Raw genomic sequence first — 19,795 nt, forward strand, 5'->3', positions numbered from 1 at the left:
TTGCGTTTTTTGTGAGTTTTGTGACCACACACTTGGAAGGGGAGGGCAGGGTAGTTGGTCACAATTTGCAACCTCACTGTTACATGCCAGTAAATCTTAAACACTGGACCATAAAAATCGCTTTTGGGTGGCATTTGATATTCATGATTTGAGGGTTTTTTTTGTATGTGATTTCATCATAATCATTTTTAGGCAATGGATGACAAATATTTCATGAGCAGCAGTGGCGCCAAGGAGTCTGAAATGATTGGGAATATTAGTTTTTATGCAATCAAAGGAAATGAAAAAGAGTCATTGAGGTTTTGTACAAATTGGGTCGAATTTTTTGTAGCATTGATCATCTTTTTCTACTCATGAAAGAAACTGTGGAAATCTGGGAAAACCACAACATCTTTACTACTAAGTTTGGTTGTAGAGAAGCAAACTGTTTAGCCAGATCATTACAAATATTGTACTATTGAGATAAAAATCCACTACGGTGAGAACAGTAGATCAAAGTGGAACCAGGAAGTCAGCCTGTAACCTCTGATGATTTTGGCTATAATTTTTTTGTTAACCTTAGTTTTCTTTTTCAAATGATATTGGCTTACATGGTGGTTTGTTTAACACATACATGAATGTCTGACTGCTCATATTTTGCATCTCATGTTTTATTTGATTTCTTTTTAGCAATGTAAGCATAAAGCCATTATTATGATAACAATGTTATCACAGATAGAAATGATGGCCAAAACTATAAACCTAAAACTCAAGCTGTGATGTTAGTCTTTAATACCCCTATTCACACTACATTAAATTTAACTTTCGTTTAAGCTTTGCATTGTTTGACAACAGGGTGGAGAAGGAAAATCTTTGACCAAAGAAGCAGAATGACTAAATGTGTTCAAGATTTGGAGAAAAACATTGTTAACAGGATGTGATAGGACTACCAGATATCTGTACTGTTCATTTGCCATAAGTGTTTTCACCAAAAGCATCAGTAATTACTTTGGTAGTGATCAGAGAACACACGCTCCCCGGAAACCTGAAAGTCTGTGATGCTAATGTGGGAAAGAACCAGCAAATGAGAAACAGATGACTAAACTGTCCTGGAAAACAGTGAGTGTGCAACAACACTGTATGCATGATGTACTGTCAAGTCCCCAAATATGAATTTCTGCCCCTTGAAACAAACTGCTCCTCTACTCAGCGGGTGAGGAAAAGGTCGGAAAGGTATAAAATCATGTCCTACCTTAATTTGTCAGTTTATACAAATGCCAGCATAGGTTTGTTGGAGTTGAATAGTTACTGTTAATGTGAGTGTTTGGGCAGATTATCTGCTAAATTAGAGATTGTGAAAACAGGTGTGCATCATTAGGCGCTCTAAGCAGTGAGTGAGTGTCAAGTTGGTGGAGGACAGGTAAAGCTGCTCTTTGTGTGCTCATAGTTGAGCGTGTGTCCCTAGATAAATTATGGATGTTAGCAGTAAAAAATTAATCCTGTATTATTATTTGTTTTGTTTTGTATGGTTTGGAAACATTGTATTAAGCTCACCTTGTGTCAACATTAGGTGAGGCCGAGAAGGTGAAAGGTCAGACGCTGGTCTATAGTAACGGAGGTGAGTAGGTGGCAGCTTTATATCTATCTATCCTTGTTGCATTCCCAGGGTTAATTTTTGCCTTTGTTTCACTCTTATTTTAGTTAATAAATACCACTTTTTTGCACTTACTCCTGGATACCAACCAGCTTCTTCAACATCCCCTTTTGACTTGTCCAGTGCCAATCAACACCTTCTGTCATTTGTATGAGGTGGCAGCACTACTGTGTACAGTTCAGATATTCAGTTCATTATCAGATTGGTTGAATTTAATTCCTAAAAAAAGGAAAAATCTGTATTTGTCACATTTGATTAACTCTTAGGTTAGATTCAAGACATCTTGTGCCAGTTTTTGGAATATTATTCTGCTTTCATCTTTAGTATAGAGTCACTATTAAAGAAGACTTCCATAAAAATAATCACATTACTCTTGTGATTGTTAAAAAATGTTCTTTTACATGTTTTACATGTAGCAGACTGAACATCAGACTGGTTTGAAACGTGATTGATTGTTCAGCTGTGCAGCGGCTGGATGCGTGTTAGAGCTTGTAAGGTGGAAGCAGAGAGTACACGTTCCTCTTCAGATGGGCTAGGGGTCTGATAAGAGCTGCTGGCCTTGAGGTAGTAAAGGGATTACCTTTGTCAGTGTGTTTATGAGATGAAGAAAACACACAATCACACATACATGCAATCTCCTGCACATTAGAACCATGTCTGCATATTCGTGGATCCACAGACTTAAATCTAACAAGACCTGCCGGTGATGACACACACACACACACACACACACACACACACACATACAAACACTCGTGAGATTTCAAACAGATGGGGATCTCCCACCATTTTCAGTCGCAATCGCATTATCCATGTCGCTCCCTGTCGCTCTGTTGTTACCAGTTTATATCGATGTGAGGCAATTGCCCCAGATGGAATATTCTGCATAGTTGAGAAAAGACAGCAGTAAATGACACTGTCCTGTTGCAATGACTACCATGTGTGCAACAATAAATTACAGAGTTTTTTTTCTCCTCTGCTTCATAAACATTCTCACACATACTGTACACACACACACATGCACACAAACACACACAGTGTATTTTTGTCTTGCGGAGACATTCCTGTCCAGCTCTTGTGTTTTTAATGAGTTTTACAGGCTCTGTCTGTGTCTTAGTTGTGTTTTTCGAAACATTTTTGTGCTTATTGCCATTGTAACAGTACAGTGTCGGCTCTAAATAGACAACCCACACATCCCGTTTTCTTCTCAGGCCGCTGATTACAGGGAGAGTCTCCTTTCAAAGACCATTCTCGGCTTGACCCGTAAGCTGCACGGTATTTAATTCTGAGTCAGTAGTACCGTAGTTTACACAGTCACAGACACTGGTGGTTGGAAAATCATGACTATTAATAATAGTCTTAACGTAGCTCTCCTCACATGAAATAAAGGAGGCAGCGTGGCCTCGCGTATATGTCTCCAATAAACGTTTCAATAGGATTAGAGGAAAACTGTTTTTCGGTATTCTTCTGCCTGGTCGAGTGTGTGGTTTAAGTTAAGCAATCTGCAACGGTTATTGATTTTGGCAGCATTTTTCTTTCTCGGTAAGTGCTCATTGCTGCGGTATCACTTGTCAAATAAACAGTTGTGTCCATTATTTCAACATCCTTTGCCTTGAATTTTCTGTCAATGAAGCGGGTACGGGGTGGTGACTCCTGCTAGCTATCTTCAAACGTCAAATGTGTGACTTGAGTGCACCAGACGTTTTTTTTTGTTGTTGTCCCCTGCAGGAAAGACTAACCAGACAAAGGCATTCATCTGCTTTCGTGAAGTGTGTTTACGCTAAAACAGTTTATTGACAACAAAGTTAATGAGCAAGCACCAAAATAAACTGAGTCTGAAAGTCAGGATTTTGGTGCATTTAAGGGCAGACTTAAGAGAACCAAAAAAGTTTTCGGCGCTCAATCCTGAGCTTGAGAACTCAGTGGTCATTATAAAAACATTCAACTAAGAAGACTGAGCTCGTTAAGACCTATATTTCACTATCATTTTCTATATTTCTGCTTTATAGATCAATTAGTGTTTGTTTTGTGCTCTTTCAGCAGTTTTGATGATGATGGATGGAGTGTTTATCAGTTGGCATAAGCATCGTACACACGTATTTGGGAAAAAATGCCAATAGATAAATAATCAATATTTACACACGATTAACTTCAAGGAATTTTGAATTAGAATTCAGAGACCTTTGCTCGTGAAATAGCTACCATGTTAATTGCAAAAGACTCATTTTCTTTCATAATATGAGACAAGTAGTGAGATGTGGCAGTGTTGGTGCGATTGTGCTTGTAGCATCTCTCTGACTGACCGTGGGCCTGCGCAGCTGAGCTGTGGGAGTAGCCGAGGGCCAGCAGAGCCGTCTCCACCAGCTGAGAGAAGAGAATGTCCTTCCTGACCAGCACAAACTCTGCATGCTCCTCTCTTCCATCACATCCATCCGTCTGAACCCCTCCATCTGCCTGCTCCACCACACAGAAGACTGGAATCATCAGACCTGTCGAGCAGGACGAGGGGAGAAAACAAAAAGAAGATTATTGAAGTGTCTGGTTTTATTGTCTGTGATCACAACACTGTTTATCCATCATAGAAAGCAAACATATGGACTGTATTAATAATGGGTGAAGCTTAGAATCACTTCATCTTTTTAGATTTTACAAGGTTGAATTTTGCAACACCTGAAATTCTTAATAGGACTCATTTAGAAAGTAAGAAGAGTAATATACAGTGCTGTTCACTGCCCACAGGACATTTCCAGAACATTCAAACGGCTTAATAGATGGGCAGTTATAATAATACATCCCCTAACAGATATGCAAAGACAATATACAAAAGACCTACACTGATAACAGCTGCTGCTCATACAATTGCAACTGTAAAAAAATAACAATTTAACTGCCAAGAAAATCATAGTGTTTATAGCAAAACATTAAAATCTTACCGATGCATGCAGTGAATACATACAATTATAAAATGTTAATACTGAAGTGTGAGGTCAAAAGGTCAAAATAAAATGTGTTGAATTTACATGATACAATGAGTCTAAATTATGCAAATGTAGGCAAGATGAGAGCCAAAGCAGGAAAGTCAAAAATCCTCGACATACTTTCACAGACAGCACATGTTGAAGTTTGTGTTTTGGGACAGTTATGTTAATTATTAACTGTCACAAAGATGTTGAACTAGTGAGTCACAGACATGTTGTTTATCACTATGCTTTAGCCACCTGGGACTTGCTGATTTTAACTCATCTTTTATCACGAATGGCAAAATACTAATAATGTCTTCTTTCATTGTCTTTTAAAACAACCCATACGAGTTTTTTCTCAGTCATTTGCAGGGGGATTCCAAATACTGATACTGATACTGTCACAAAAATAATCTTTGTGTGCATTTTCCTATCTGTCAACTCCACAGTCGCAGTTTGGTTAGACAGAAGCTGCTTCACTGAGGTTAAAGGAAGATGGTGTTCAGGATTAAATGAAACATGGACTGCTGGTGGGATACAACTAGCGTCAAATCACTCGCTTCGTCAATGAAACCACACCGACCTCCTGCCTAAGAGATTTGTGACAGGTCCTTTACAGAAGTTTAAATATGCATCATTTTGTGTTTTCAGTGACACATGCTGTATTCATGCTCAAGTATTTATTGTACAATGGGCAGGGAAGATACTCACTTTTGATTGGTTGGAATCGGTTGGGAACCCATTTGTCATTTGTTGGAACACTACAAGCATACTTCCAGCCAACATTTTAACTAGTGTTGTAAATCATTGCCCAGGTCATACTAAAGCTGAAAACTGTGACTTTATTTAATTTAGAAATCCTGGATTTAAATCATCTCCATGATGAAATGTTTCAAGAGGTCAATTGGACCATGCGGATACAAGCTTTTTCTTAAATGTGGCTGACATCAGAAGCAGGCCGCCATCATTAATGAAATGAACAGATGTCATCTCTGCAATTCTTCGTACTATGTTACTAGTTTAACGTGGTCTCACACACGGAACTTAAAGGTTGATACCACTCTTATATCTGTCTGATCAACATGAAGCTACAGCCAGCTGCAAATTCATTTAGCTTATCACAAAGAGTGGAAACAAGGGAACGCCTCTAAAACTCACTAATTAACACGTTATATTTTATTTCATCAGCACTAAAACTGAAGCATAACAATGATATGTTGTGTTCCATTTTCCCCCAATATGTTGAAATATTCCTTTAACTTTTAACCTTTAACCCATAGTCGACACTGGATTTAACCATGGTCTTAACTGACAAAACACAGCCCCTATTTTTTTCCCTCTTTTCTTATAAAGTCCATGATTCAGTACATGTATAATAATGCTCTAGGCGTCCAAGTATTGAAAATGATGAGCTCAGTGGGGGGAATTCCCTCCTCTGCTCCACATTGTAGCATATGGTCACAATTTTTCAAGCCCATCCTCAAAAAATAGCCAGGCGCCCAAATGAAAACTGAAATTAGTTTTTCTTGCCATAACCATTCCTCCTGTTCCTACTGACCTTTAGAACATCCTTTCATAATGCCCTTACAATGTAAGCGATAGGGGGCCAAAATCTACAAACCTTGTGTGCCTCCTTCTGTGCAACAACTTGAAACTGTTGTTTTAAAACAGACTTGAAAAATTGTGAACTTATCCTTTAAGGTTAGGGAAAGATCATGGTTACATTAAAGGTCGGATGTTAATTGTAGGTCTTTATTAGGACAGCAACTCTGTCCAGCATGAAAGTTGGATAGGATCATCTACCACCCTTCCCCTCCTCCCACACACACACCAGACCTCCACACCCTTCATTTCCGACTTGTTACATGAAGGGCACACTACTTCCTGCACTGGGACTAAACATTGGCAAAAACTGGAAGTCATTTCTCAGATACTTGCATTCTTTAACTCCGCCTCATCTATCATTTTAATATATATATATATATATGGACATCTTGTTGTTACCTTTTTTTAAATATATATATATACACCATTACATCAGTGTTATTAATAGGGTTATTTCACATTGAAATGGAGAAAAGCACTTGCTCCTCTCTGGTTATATTAAGTTTTCCATTCCAATATTTCCCATCCGCCATCAGTGTCCTTTTGGCTCCCTGTGCTAACATCATTCCTTCTTCTCCAATATGAGCTTTTTTCCTAAAAGGCTTTTGGTTTTGGGCCACCTGTCAACTGTCAATTAATTAAAGCTCTCTGAAGAAATGATGGACTGAGAGCATTAGGCAGTGTCCCAGCACTAATAATATGAGGTATAGCAATGTGTTTTACCCAATGGATACCACACAATACCAAACACATGCGCCTCCTTTTTCCCCCGCGCGTGCACACACACACACACACACACACACACACACACACACACACACACACACACACACACACACACACACACACACACACACACACACACACACACACACACACACACACACACACATAAACTTGGTCCTCCATACAAACACATGAGGTGCATGCAGCATTAGCTCCCCCTCCCCAGATCCATCCCACCCGTTGTTTTAATCAGTCAATTCCTATATTTCTATTTCCTCCCCATTAATCACTCTGCTCCCAGTCCTCCAGGCTCTCATGGAGTGAATTACACACTGGAGCACCGTGCCAATTCAAGTAAGTGAATTTCCCCCAACAGGGAAATATAACTGTCAACACAGAGCAGCTCCCTCAGACCAGCACTCCTCTCTCTCTTTCTCTCTCTCTCTCTCTCTCTCTCTCTCTCTCTCTCTCTCTCTCTCTCTATTTCTTTGGCTCTATCTCACTCTATCCTCCGTCTCCACCTCAGTCTGTCTTCTCTTATATCCAGTGTCCTGTGATTTGCCCGCTGACTCTGTGATCTGGTTTGGATGATGTGATGTTGCCTCAAACCTCTAATCCCTCTAATATGTATGGGGATGAGTGAACGGGGATATTAAAATAAGATATGTGTGCTGTGTGTGCTTTGTGTGTGTGTGTGTGTGTGTGTGTGTGTGTGTGTGTGTGTGTGTGTGTGTGTGTGTGTGTGTGTGTTTTGGCAGCAATGCTTGGGTGTGAGTGTCAGAGCATATGTGTTTGTGAGCGAGTGTGTGTGAGCATGTAAATCTGTGTGTTTGTGTCTGTGTGGGCGTGCGTGTGCGTGTGTGTGTGTGTGACACTGTGTGTGTGTGGCCCCCTCCTCGTGGCAGCAGTGTGGTTTGGAGGAGACACGTCGAGTTTCCTGTCTTCAAAGACAACCCGTCATTATTACAGGCAAACCAGCCCAGTTCAGCACAGGAAACCCCTTCCTCCTTCCTCTCTCTGTCCCTCCCTCTGTCCCTCGTCACTCTTCTCACACAGAAACGTGTTCTCCTTCTTTACATGTTAACATTCATTCATACGCTGTCCCTCTCTTCTTACTGTGGTCGAATCTGAGCCCCTCGTCGCTTTGTTAACCTCTTCAGCTTCTCTAAAACCACTGATCTTTGTAAACCCTTGTTGTGCAGCCAAGAAATGCTCAGACCCATTTGTTTTTATTCTAGCAAAGATCCCAATGCAGGAATATTCAAGAATACATTGGGAGGGGGGGGGGGGGGGGGTCCAACATGGTGTTAAAATCATTGCATCTGGGATTATAATTTTTCTGTCAATGTAAACTGTTAAAATGATAATCATTCATTCTATAAGTTAAAAAACTTAAAGAGTTTATGAGATTAAATGCAGGCATTTCTGCAAACATATGGCAACACCCAGACAGAGGGACAAGTGCATACACACATTATGCACGCACATAAACAAGAAACAACTTTCACAATGAATGCAGGGATCGATAACCCAGAGTGACTTGTATAAATCTTGTTTATATGGAGCAATCTCCTTTATTTGGTAAGCCTGTATTATACAGTTCCCCCCAGACTTATAGATTAACAGTGTAGAAACAGCTCTGGTTCTCCCAGCAGCACTGCCACACTACAACACAGTGCACTGAGCCAAACTCGACTCATGGCCAGGATGTGGCTCAGTGTGGAGCCAAGTGCTTTCTTTGGGTTGGATACATAAGATCTGGGAAACTTCTGACACCAGGGTGAAATGTCACCATGTAGTCTTCTCTGTTTCAATTTATTGCAACAATCTGAGAATATTTTCAGTTTCAAGGTCTTTCATTTTTCTGTCAGTAGCCACATTTAAAAAAAAAAAAAAGGTATCTGGCTTTAAAATATATCTCTTCAAACAGTAACAGTATGTTTTGCTCTTTATTCAGTCCTCATGTTGCAATTGGTCAATGTATCGCTTACCTCCTAGAGGTCTCAGTGGGGCTCCATTGTGACGTATGCGGGGCCCAGTGGGGCTCCCATTGAGCTCCAACCGGCCCTTCTTCCCTGGTGGTGGGAGGCCGCTCAGATCTGGGCTGCCTCCCCTCCGCTCAGGACTGTCCTGGGTGATGGGACTCTCCCCTCCTCGCTCCATCCTCCTCCAGGCCCCCAGAGGAGCTCCAGCCAGAGAAAAAGAGTCTGGAAACAATGAAGAGGAATAAAGAAGAGACGGGGATACAAGTTGTCACTACGGGTGAAAAATGATTGAAAGTGGATTGTATGTTTCGCAGGAAGAAAATGGGAATTGATTGGCTGCTGCTGTTGTAAACTCACAAGTGCACCAAATGTGTATTCATCCATGGCTGAAAAATGTCCCCAACAAACTGCACTAATTACTCATTTTACTCCTGCCTAGCCATTTTAGCCATTATGTTGCCTGTTTAAAAAAAGACTAAAACAATATATTTGTGACCCATATTTAAAGATTTTCAATGTCCTCAGTTACAAATGATGTCACAGACTGAGTAAGCAACACAGAAAGTATGTTTGTTTTTTATCTTTTCGTGGGATTTGTATGTCAATGAGAAGAAAATAGAAGAATAGCAGCCTTATTCTGTAAGTGACAAAAAGTGAAGCAGAGACAGTCCCTTATCAGTGTTTGCAGAGACTGTATATTATGTGGTGTCAGCATTGGATCACAAGCATATACACATGTGTGGGCACAACCCCCAACATTGACACACACACACACACACACACACACACACACACACACACACACACAAGCATACACAAACACATGCACACATGTACGCCAGAGTGAGTAGCCTCGTGGGTTGGTGTCCCTTGATAAGGGAGCGTCAGCCAAACGTCTAATACAGGGTAATGCCATTAGACATGCTGCCAGGCCAGACAGGGGACATACGCCAAAGTATCAAAGAGCAGCCAGCTTGCTCAGGCCAAATGGACTGCTTTTATTTACATACGAGCCCCTGGACAATATCTGCCAGCATGTGTGACCCTCGATGAAGAGAGAGCGAGAGAGAGAGAGAGAGAGAGAGAGAGAGAGAGAGAGAGAGAGAGAGAGAGAGAGAGAGAGAGAGAGAGAGAGAGAGAGAGAGAGAGAGAGAGATAAGAGACTGCAGTGGAAAATGGCAAAAAGAGAGAGAGAGAGAAAAGAGAGTAAGCATGGGAGGTTTTTCTATTAGAGTATGGAAATCAAGTTAGTGACCAGATTTGAAAGTGGAAAAACACAGAGGGTCTCGGTGCTGAGTGATATTGGCCAGCAATTCACCAGAACAAATGAGGGAGAATCCATGGTTATTGTTTGTGTGTGGCATATTCCACAGCGCTTGATTAGAAACCATACCCACATCCCTCACTTTTTAATATTTCTACAGCTTTTACTGCCCCAGCTGTTGTAACGCTGAACAAAAGACAATGTTCTCAAACTGTGGTGTCTCTCTGCCCTCTTCCTCCTCCTCCTATTCTTCTCCCTCCTCCTCTTCCTTTCCTTCTAGCCTCCTCACTACCTTCCTATACTGACTCTCATTCTTTCAAACAACCGCACAGCTTGAAAAACACCATCCGCCACAAAAAGAAAAAAAAAAGAAAAACAAAAAAAAACTTCAATCTGAGAAGTATTAAGAGCGCGGGCAAAATTTCAAAATGAATAGTAAATTAAAAACATTAGCTTTGGCGTGATTAAAAAGTGTGGGAGGCTGAGAGCGGGAAAAAAATGCAAGTGGCAGAGTTTAATAAAAGTGGCTTTTAAAAAAAAACAAGTTCAAAGAGTTATACTAAGTGGAAAGCAATGGGTTTAAATGTGAGTACAGTGGTAGCTATAATTCACAATGTGAGGCTTGCTGAGAAAAAGGGAGGCTTTGCAAATAAATCTAACCACTAGAAATGTTGTTGCTACAATAAAGAACACCTCAATATAATACAACATTGCAAGAAATTCACTGGCTGCTGTCAGCTGCGATTTACAGCCAGCACTGCTCTTTAGTGAAGTGTAACTCTACCTGCCCTGTTAGTGTGACTGTGAGAGGAGGTCAAATCAGAGACTATTTCATTTTGAATTGTCCTCTTTAAAAAATAATCCTCCTGAGAATCTGTCTTTATCAGCTTCAGGTCCTAACCTGTCGTAGCTCCCCCGCTACTGACGATCCCTATCAAGACTTGGCCCTTCCGACATCTCACCATCTAACCTGGGACACCCACACACACGTATGCATGCACAATAACAGAAACAGACAGTTTCCCAGCATCATCTAATCTCCCAACACATCCTGCTTCAATTACGTTTCATTTGGTATTTGACCTAAGAGATAAAAAAAAAAAAGATTAGCATGCTGTGCATTTTTTGTTGACCCCCACTTGCTCTCTCAGTGCCGTCCCAGAGATAAGATGTCCCACCTGAACAATGGAAAATATTACCAGGTAAGAAGACTACCAGGAGTACATGCAATCAGATGAAGGTTTCTTTTTTAATGTGTGACGTGTGAATGTATTGCATTTTCAACTTTTAAAAAGTTTTAGGAACTCTAATAAAAAATATTAGCAGGTAAGAGGATGTTAAAGAAGAGGGGGTGGGGGTGTTGTAATTCTTATTTTGGCTGAAGGAAGCAGGATTAACCTTTTTTTTTTTTTTTTTTTTTAGGAGGGCAGGGGTCAAGAGAGAGTCTTTTATTTATTTTCTTTGTGTCCAAAATGTTTTTATTTTCAGCCTGTCTTTATAGTCAATAGTTAGATAAATAATTTCATCAAAAAAGTCAAAATTCATGTGCACTGTGGTTCATAATTTGCTAAATGTAGAGGACAGCATTTCTGTTTTATTACTGTGTATATTAGGAGTTTTAAAAATGTTACGGTTTAAATTGGGATTAAACCGGTTGTATAAATTTGGCATTGTTATAATAATTTGACGTCTTGTGGGGAGGCTGTTGCAGTGTTTGGAAGGACGTCGCTCTCTTCTTACAAAGTGAAACACCAGACACTCAGCCGCCCTCACTACCCCAATCATCTTCATACAGCCCCCTTATTGTGCTGGCGCTTTAATGTCTATTATTCAGTTCGTGTTGAGAGGAGTTAAGGATCAAAAAGTAAAATATTACCTACGACTGCTATGAAGGTTTTTAGTGTTTCTTATAACAGGCATCTGATTTCAGCAGTTCAGAAGTGTGCATACCATAGTGAAGGTAAGTATGTAACTGTTTATGAAATATTAAGATGTGACTCCAATAATGTGTAAAAGCAGCCTGAAGAAAGCCTCTTAGATTTCTATGATCACTGTCATTTATGGCCCACACACTTTCTTACTTACATTCTTGCTTACTTTTATTCAATGTTTTTAATTTTTCTTTAAATGTCCATCTTAAAACAGCATTGACTTACATGTAAATATTGACTAGGGTGTGGATTTATATCACAATATTACAGACACATCCCATACTCATAAATGCTAATCCATTTATGCTATTATTATAGGTGTGTTGAGCAATAGCCTTTTGTTCTAAAGACCTTCTTTAGTCAAATGTGGGTACAACTTTATAACTGTATGACGGCATAAAATACATCACATGTTAATGACTACAGTAAAATCCTGGATTTATCAACATGGATATCAGGCTTCAAACACTATGATTGTTATCAAGCATAATCCTAAATCCATCTGTGCTACATTGTCAATGAATAAGGGGCGTGATACTTAAAGCAGTTAATAAACATGTGATAAGAGGAGCTGTTGCGTGTCTGTTATGGAGACGGAAAACAAATGTAATGTCTTTTTGATAAGGAAAGGGTTCATGACATATTTCTCAATTTATTGCTTCTGTGGGCAACTGTCATGGCTCTCAGAGAAACAATGCAATGAATTATTCAAGGATTTGCTTTGAAATTCTCACCTGATGAAATGATCAGTACAGGTGAAAAAGCTGCTATATTCTAATAATAATAAAAATGTAATAACAGCTTTTAGATTCTTATGTAATATGTTATCAGATATAAAGAAAAAAAAGCCACTCTGTTGTGTTTGTCCCGCATTATGTTTGATACTGAGGCGACCTCTTGTTTTCATGATAAGCCACTATCAAATTCCACATTATTACATGTTCTAGACATAACAAATACATACTGAGGGCCAAAGACAAGATTGCAGAGCAAAAATGCAGACACACCCTAAGAAATAGAAGAGTAGGACACAACAACAAACACACCTATAAACAATATGTCCAGCTCGACGACGTAAACACACACAAACAGAGGCTAACATGTAATTCAAAGCCAGTCTAAACTCTACAAATCAGACGGCTGACAAACACTGATTGGTAGTCCCATCCATTTGAAAGACATATGGTATAATGATGGGAGTAAAGAAGTGTGAAGTGGGAGCCACAGCAGAGGAACTTAGAGCGGTCTGTGAGAGCTGCTGGGTGCTTTTTAAGTTCATGCTGTCACTATTTAATTTTAGTTTCGTTCTGTCTCTGTTTGTGTCATTATTCCTTTAAATCTCACAATCAACGTGTGACAAAACATTTTCATCGTGCCGTTTTAATGTTAGGCCTCTGTCGAAGCAAGATGCAGACAACATATGAAACTTTAGGGGTAACGACAGGTAGAATAAAGCTGATGTAACACTCCTCCTTCAAAAAGAAGACTATTTTAATGGCGCCTCCTGTCTCCCAAATCCATTCCCCAACAGCCTCACACACCCACACACACACTACTTCATTGTAATCCCAGTGTGATAAGTTGTAGGTGTACAGGAAACGGAGAGCAGTAAACACTGCAGCTCCGAAACACACACACACCCACACACACACAGACACAGACACAGACACACTTACGCTCTGCGATTGGAGACACAAGAAAGAATAACAGGGATAATTGTGGGTGAAAAGTTAACGCAATCAGCCAAACAGCAGGATAAGATGTTAAATCTGCACATGTAAGAAACCAATGGATCTGAAAGTGTTAGTAAGAAATACAACTAACCTCTTAACACAGCCAAATTGAAGAGAGTGTGACGCTTAGAGAGGGAAAAGCCAAACTAACATTGAGTGTTTCCTGCTCTAACTGCCTGTCTGGTATCTCTTTCGACGTTATGATACGTGTCTGCTAATGAAAGGTTATGCCTTTAGCATGCAAACCAGACAGAGAGAGAGAGTGACCTATGAGGGCATTATTAGCACTGATAGCAGAGGAGCACGGGAGAGGCGTCACCTATAGGAAAATATTCATAGATACGGCTGCTCTTCCCTTGCGAGATCCACTTTTATAGCAGGGTTATCAAGCTATTGGTTAATGCTTGGCTCTGCAGCACAGATAAAAGAAGGCAGGAGGAGGAGGAGGAGGGGGAGCGATATTAAAAACCCTGCTGTCAAATGTACTGAATGTACATATACTGTGCATGTATGCACAGGGAGGGACAGACATGAAAATGCTTCCCTGCAAGGCTACCATGCACACACACACACACACACACACACACACACACACACACACACACACACACACAGTCCCATCACAATTAATTTGCAGCAAAATAATGTGCAGAAATAACACTGAGTGGGGAAGTGCAAAAAAACACATGATTCTCAGAATCTGTTTTTTAAAGTCTGAAAACAAAATGGGGAACAACATGCAACTTTTTATGTGGCTGTTTATGAGAAATGATCGCTGTTAGGGAAGGTTACATTATTGTGGAATTTGCCGTTTATGACCATCAGATGTGTTACTGAGAGAGTGTTGTGATGTGGGGAGAGCTGGTGTGAGGGGAAGAGAGACCTTTATAGCAAACACACACACTCAGACATAACTTCTTCTTTTATTTAGCTCTGGAGAGGGTCCACAGGCTCAAACAGACACTCTCACACTCTCACACTCTCTCACACACACACACAAACACACACTGAGGAAAATAACCGGGGTGAGGGGGCGAGACGAAGGCCTTCTGGCAAACATGTTTGGCTCTCTCGTAAACATCTCATTTGATAATACGGGTTAACAGTGAGCATTTATAGCCTCGCCCTTCCAGCTAGGAGATGCACACGCGTTCTCGAATACATTCATCCATGTACACACACACACACACACACACACACACATACACACACACAGAGTCACACACAGACAGACACTAAGCCACACAAACCACAACCAGCATGCTACACAGACTCTGCTTTAACACTTCCAGGGACCACACACTGACTCTGAACGCTGTCGCACACAGAGGGGACAAGTAAGAGTCTGAGAAGCAAACACACGCACACACACACATACACAAACACATGCATGTGCACAAAATAATAGTGTTACAGTAGCACAGTGATGCAACCTTTGTGACGCTTGTGACTGTGACTCCAGCTGCCCTACATCATTAGGTGATCCAGTCACTCTGTTCAACCCTAAATTGTACACGAGCAAGCCTCTCAGACATTTAGAAAACCTGGTGCTGCTTAAAGAAAAATGGCCACAACATCCCATTCAACTTACACACAAAATCTACTCGTGCACACACCGATTGCCAAACCAATTCCACCACAGCTCACACCAGTCTCACCAGAGTGGGAATAACTGTGGGTGGGAGAAGAACAAGCCGGAAAAACAGAGAGGGCAAGCCTCAGCGTCCACTCGCTCGCTTGCATTTAGAGCTTTAAAAGAACATGAAATTTTATCAGCAACAATCATCCTGAGCCGCAGGGCGTCAGATGAAATATGCACAAGGCTACAATCAGAGACATTATAGTGATTTGTGTGGGATAGTGTACACAGACAGCAGCAATGACACCCAGGCAACAGCTGGAGAGGGGAGCATCATTAGAGAAGCTCCACTCTGACCACAGATCTTCTCCACTATCTAATCTGTAGTTTAATAGTGTAGACACACCCATATTACGTGTGAACAGATAGCTGTAGTTCATAGAGAACTGGGAGTTACTTGGTATACTGAAATGGATAAGCTTTGATTTTTAATATCTTAATTAATTGTGGCCGGGATCAGGTAACACTGACCTCTAAAAAAAAAGTTAAATAAAAAAAAACTACTGGTGAAATAAAAGGATATTTCAGCTACTGAAAAATGGCAGTCAATCTAAAAAAAAGGCCAAAGGAGAGGTTCTTCGTAATGTGCGTAAATTTGCAGGCCATAAATAACAAGCGCATCACCATCACTGTCTGTAATCTTCTCACACACTTGGCGGCAGAATAAGAATTTAAAAAAAAAAAGCCTCACACATTTAAAGGCTGTGCAGCTCCGTGAAAGCCAAAAGAAAAATAAGCAGTTCCAACTATTTTGATACGCAAACTCTTTACACATTAACCCCTCATTCACGTCAACTTTTTTTTTCTTTCCCTCCAACATCTGAGCAAACTTTAAGCAGACAGGCCAGAAACCTGGAGCGGGTGCAGAAAGTCTCCCATCACAGCAACTGAAACGAATTCATTTTTCCTCGCGGTTGGCCCAAAAAAGAAAATGTTTTTATGTGTGTGTGTGTCTGTGTGTAAGTGTGTGTATGTGTGTGTTGGAGGGGGAGAGAGGGGTATGATGGGCGCCTTGTGGGAGACCGAAAATGGTTGACACTGACGCGTCACGGTGCTGTCATTACTTTTTGGACGTATTATTTTAATTGCACCATTATTATTACAATTATCGAAGTGTGTTCAAACGTTATGATTTATATATGAACCTGAATCCAGATGGGTTAAATTCACCATCCACAAATTCAAGAAAAAGTGTCACTTGTGTAAACGGAAGCTGGAATCACATGTGTACATTTTTTAAGAAGAAAAAAAAGAAGAAGAAGAAGACTGTAAACATGGAGGCTGTTTGGATTCCTGGTGGTTTGGAAAAGAGGAGCGCACTGAGTCAGCCCGCTATGTTTTTAAAGGTCAGAGAGGACGAAAGACTTCGGTTTGGAGCCGAAAGTAGCTGCTGTCGGTGCAACGACGATCTGCTTTCATGCAGGGAGCATCAATAAAGGAGTAAGTGACATATTTAAAAAATGAGAAGTGAATTAAGGAAAAGCTAACTTTTTCTCTCACGCCTTGTGCGTAAAAGCGCCTGACCTGCGCACGTATTTAAAACGTATTCCAAACTTTTAAAACTGAGTTTTAATTCAAAAATTAGCACAAGAATTGAATGCAAACCAAAAAAAAAAGCTTTTCTGTTTAGTGCAGGACAAAATATTGCTTTTGACATGACGGTCTGCAGGAGGACTGTTTCTCATTTGTAGTCAAACGCATTTGGCTTCAGTTTGTTGTGCGCAGAGCACACTGGAGGCCTTTTTGTCCTAAACTTCCTCAAAGTCCCCCTCATCAGACCTCACTTGTCATTTCAGTCCTCTTGACGTTTGTGAATTGAACGAGCATTTTCATCCATCTTGAGGTTAACTTTGCTTCGAGGCTGTTGTTAACTTTCTGTGTGTGTGTGTGTGTGTGTGTGTGTGTGTGTGTGTGTGTGTGTGTGTGTGTGTGTGTGTGTGTGTGTATGTGTGTGTGTACTGTCTCGTGTCTCGCAGAGGTTAAAAGGCCCTCGTATAGCTGCTACACCTTTCCGTTCCCTCCATATGTTTTATTCATCATCTGTCCCGTTTACTGGTGAAGACGCAGTTTAAAATTATTTAAACTCTGTAAGTGTAAATCAGTAACACCAGGTGACACATCTGAACGTAATTGGTCATTAATTATTTATTCAAAAGTTAAGTGGACGGAAATTATTGTTGAAGTGATGTCGTGACGCATTTTAAGAGGTGTTCTTGTTTTCTGAAAATTCCCCCCAAAATTTTTTTTTTTTCTGAATTGTAACACACACACACACACACACACACACACACACACACACACACACACACACACACACACACACACACACACACACACACACACAAAGTCAGTCAGTGACGAAGTTTTGGTGTAAATTTATTGTGAACCTGTGTGCGGTATAAAGCCTTTAAGGCCAAAACACCATTGAGCTAACCTAACACTAACCCAACTTGCTCGAAAAAGGGGAGTGAAAACACTGTAGACTGCTTGAGATTTAAAATAACTTTTTATATATTTCAATGCCGGCTTTACACACTATTCAATATTTACTTATTTAAAATAAAATGATTAAAAACACTAGAATTATATTTTACTCCAAGACACAGAACAGTGCCAAGAAACTGAATTTCATCATGATGAAATAAAATATTAATAATAACTTCAACAAAATTAATAACATGTATTATTACTGAAAAATAACACACGTGCTAATTTAATACCAATTATAATACTAATTGTAATAATTATAATAACAATTGTAATAATAATGATGATAATAATAACAATAATAGCAAGTGGTAGTAATATGGCGTGTATTAGGCTATTATTATTAGACTAACGATATGCACCTACGTTAATAATTATAATACTTTATCCTTCATTTAATCAAATATATTGATCAAATGTACAATAGCTTTGGCTCAAAGTCAAAGTTTGTTTTAGTTGCTATTAGTTCAATATGACTAATACTGCATCAATGTATTATTTAGGCCTATATTTCTTTGATAATATTGACTTAATGATGATTTATAGTGTTTTAAATCATTTCTGGCGGGCAGATGAACATGCAGCCTTCAGTGTGTTTGTGTGTTGAGTGTGTGTGTGTGTGTGTGTGTGTGTGTGTGTGTGTGTGTGTGTGTGTGTGTGTGTGTGTGTGTCTGCAAGCTACTCACTGTTTACGGCGTGTCTGAAGCGCTGCTGGCCGCTGAGGAGGCTCTGTCCATTGATCAGGAGTATTGAATCCAGGGCTGGGCTGTGCTTCGACTCCCGGATACACGGATCACGCTGGTACTGAATCTGGACTCGGGAACCGGACCGGAGATCCACAAGGAGTGGGGGAAAAAAAGTTTGTTAGTAGCGATGGACGGACTGAGGGAGGGAGGGAGAAAAAGGAGGGGAGGGTGGCGGCGACGATAGCGCGCAAAGCAGCGGACTGCACTGAATGGAGAGGTGGAAGGACACGGGAGCCCCAGACGGAGGATGCGCGTCTGTGGGGAAGTGGTGGCAGGAGAGAGAGAGAGAGAGGAGAGAGAGAGAGAGAGAGAGAGAGAGAGAGAGAGAGAGAGAGAGAGAGAGAGAGAGAGAGAGAGAGAGAGTCAACAGCAGCACTTGTCCTGGAGCTTGGGGTCCTTTTTCTCGTAGCGGAGCTCAAAAACAAACTTGATATTTCAGATGCAGTCTGGACTTTTTTGTCGTCCTCCCTTTACATTTTTGTCCGCATTTTTTTTTCTTTAGCTCAGAAAGCGTCTCTGTAGTGTAGGTCTGCCCTCCTCTGAACTCATGGCTTCATCATCGGGAGAGAGAGAGAGAAAAGCGCAAAAATAACGCGACACAACCAGAAAAAGACAAAAGCTGGTGCGTAAACCCAACGGAGAAAAACACACACAGAACAGAAAGCTGACCGAAAAAGCAAACACTGGCGTCTGAACTTACAGTAATAGTGGCATTTATCGGCGCAAAAGGACCGCTTTCTAATCAGAGTGTGTCACTTTCAATCTTTCCTGTGCCAACGGGCGCACTGACTGATAGAGGGAGGAGAGAAGGGAGGAGAGACAAAGAAGAGAGGGAAGGGAGGGAGGAGAGGGGGCGTCAAAATACTAATCTGACCCATGAAAGCATTTTGTGGGCCGGATCTCGCTTATAGGACACATAAAATGAAACAGGGGTGTCTAACTAAACTTTTTTTTTCTTTCTTTTTCTCCATGTTTATACATTTTGGGTGACATTCAACGCATCCAGATCTGGAGTGGTGCACCAACGCACAATTTCAAGGCCTGTGGGATACGGGAGCAGATGAAACTCTTCTTTCAAAATGTTCT

At 40.6% G+C, this 19,795-nt stretch overlaps 1 protein-coding gene across 3 annotated transcripts in view; it reads right to left on the bottom strand.

The window, feature by feature from the left end:
- Positions 1 to 18,995, bottom strand: part of satb2 (SATB homeobox 2) — a 44,291-nt gene extending 25,296 nt beyond the window's left edge. For all 3 annotated transcript variants that reach the window (XM_062432307.1, XM_062432306.1, XM_062432305.1), the window contains exons 1-3: positions 18,650 to 18,995; positions 8,916 to 9,131; positions 3,937 to 4,122 (exon numbers count right to left, since the gene is read on the bottom strand). In XM_062432307.1, the coding sequence (XP_062288291.1) occupies positions 3,937 to 4,122; positions 8,916 to 9,087 (358 nt within the window). In that variant the 5' untranslated portion in view covers positions 9,088 to 9,131; positions 18,650 to 18,995. The remainder of the gene's footprint in view (positions 1 to 3,936; positions 4,123 to 8,915; positions 9,132 to 18,649) is intronic.
- Positions 18,996 to 19,795: the final 800 nt, after the last annotated feature.

Source organism: Scomber scombrus, chromosome 13, assembly GCF_963691925.1.
Source record: "Scomber scombrus chromosome 13, fScoSco1.1, whole genome shotgun sequence".
NCBI classification, from domain to species: Eukaryota; Metazoa; Chordata; class Actinopteri; order Scombriformes; family Scombridae; genus Scomber; species Scomber scombrus.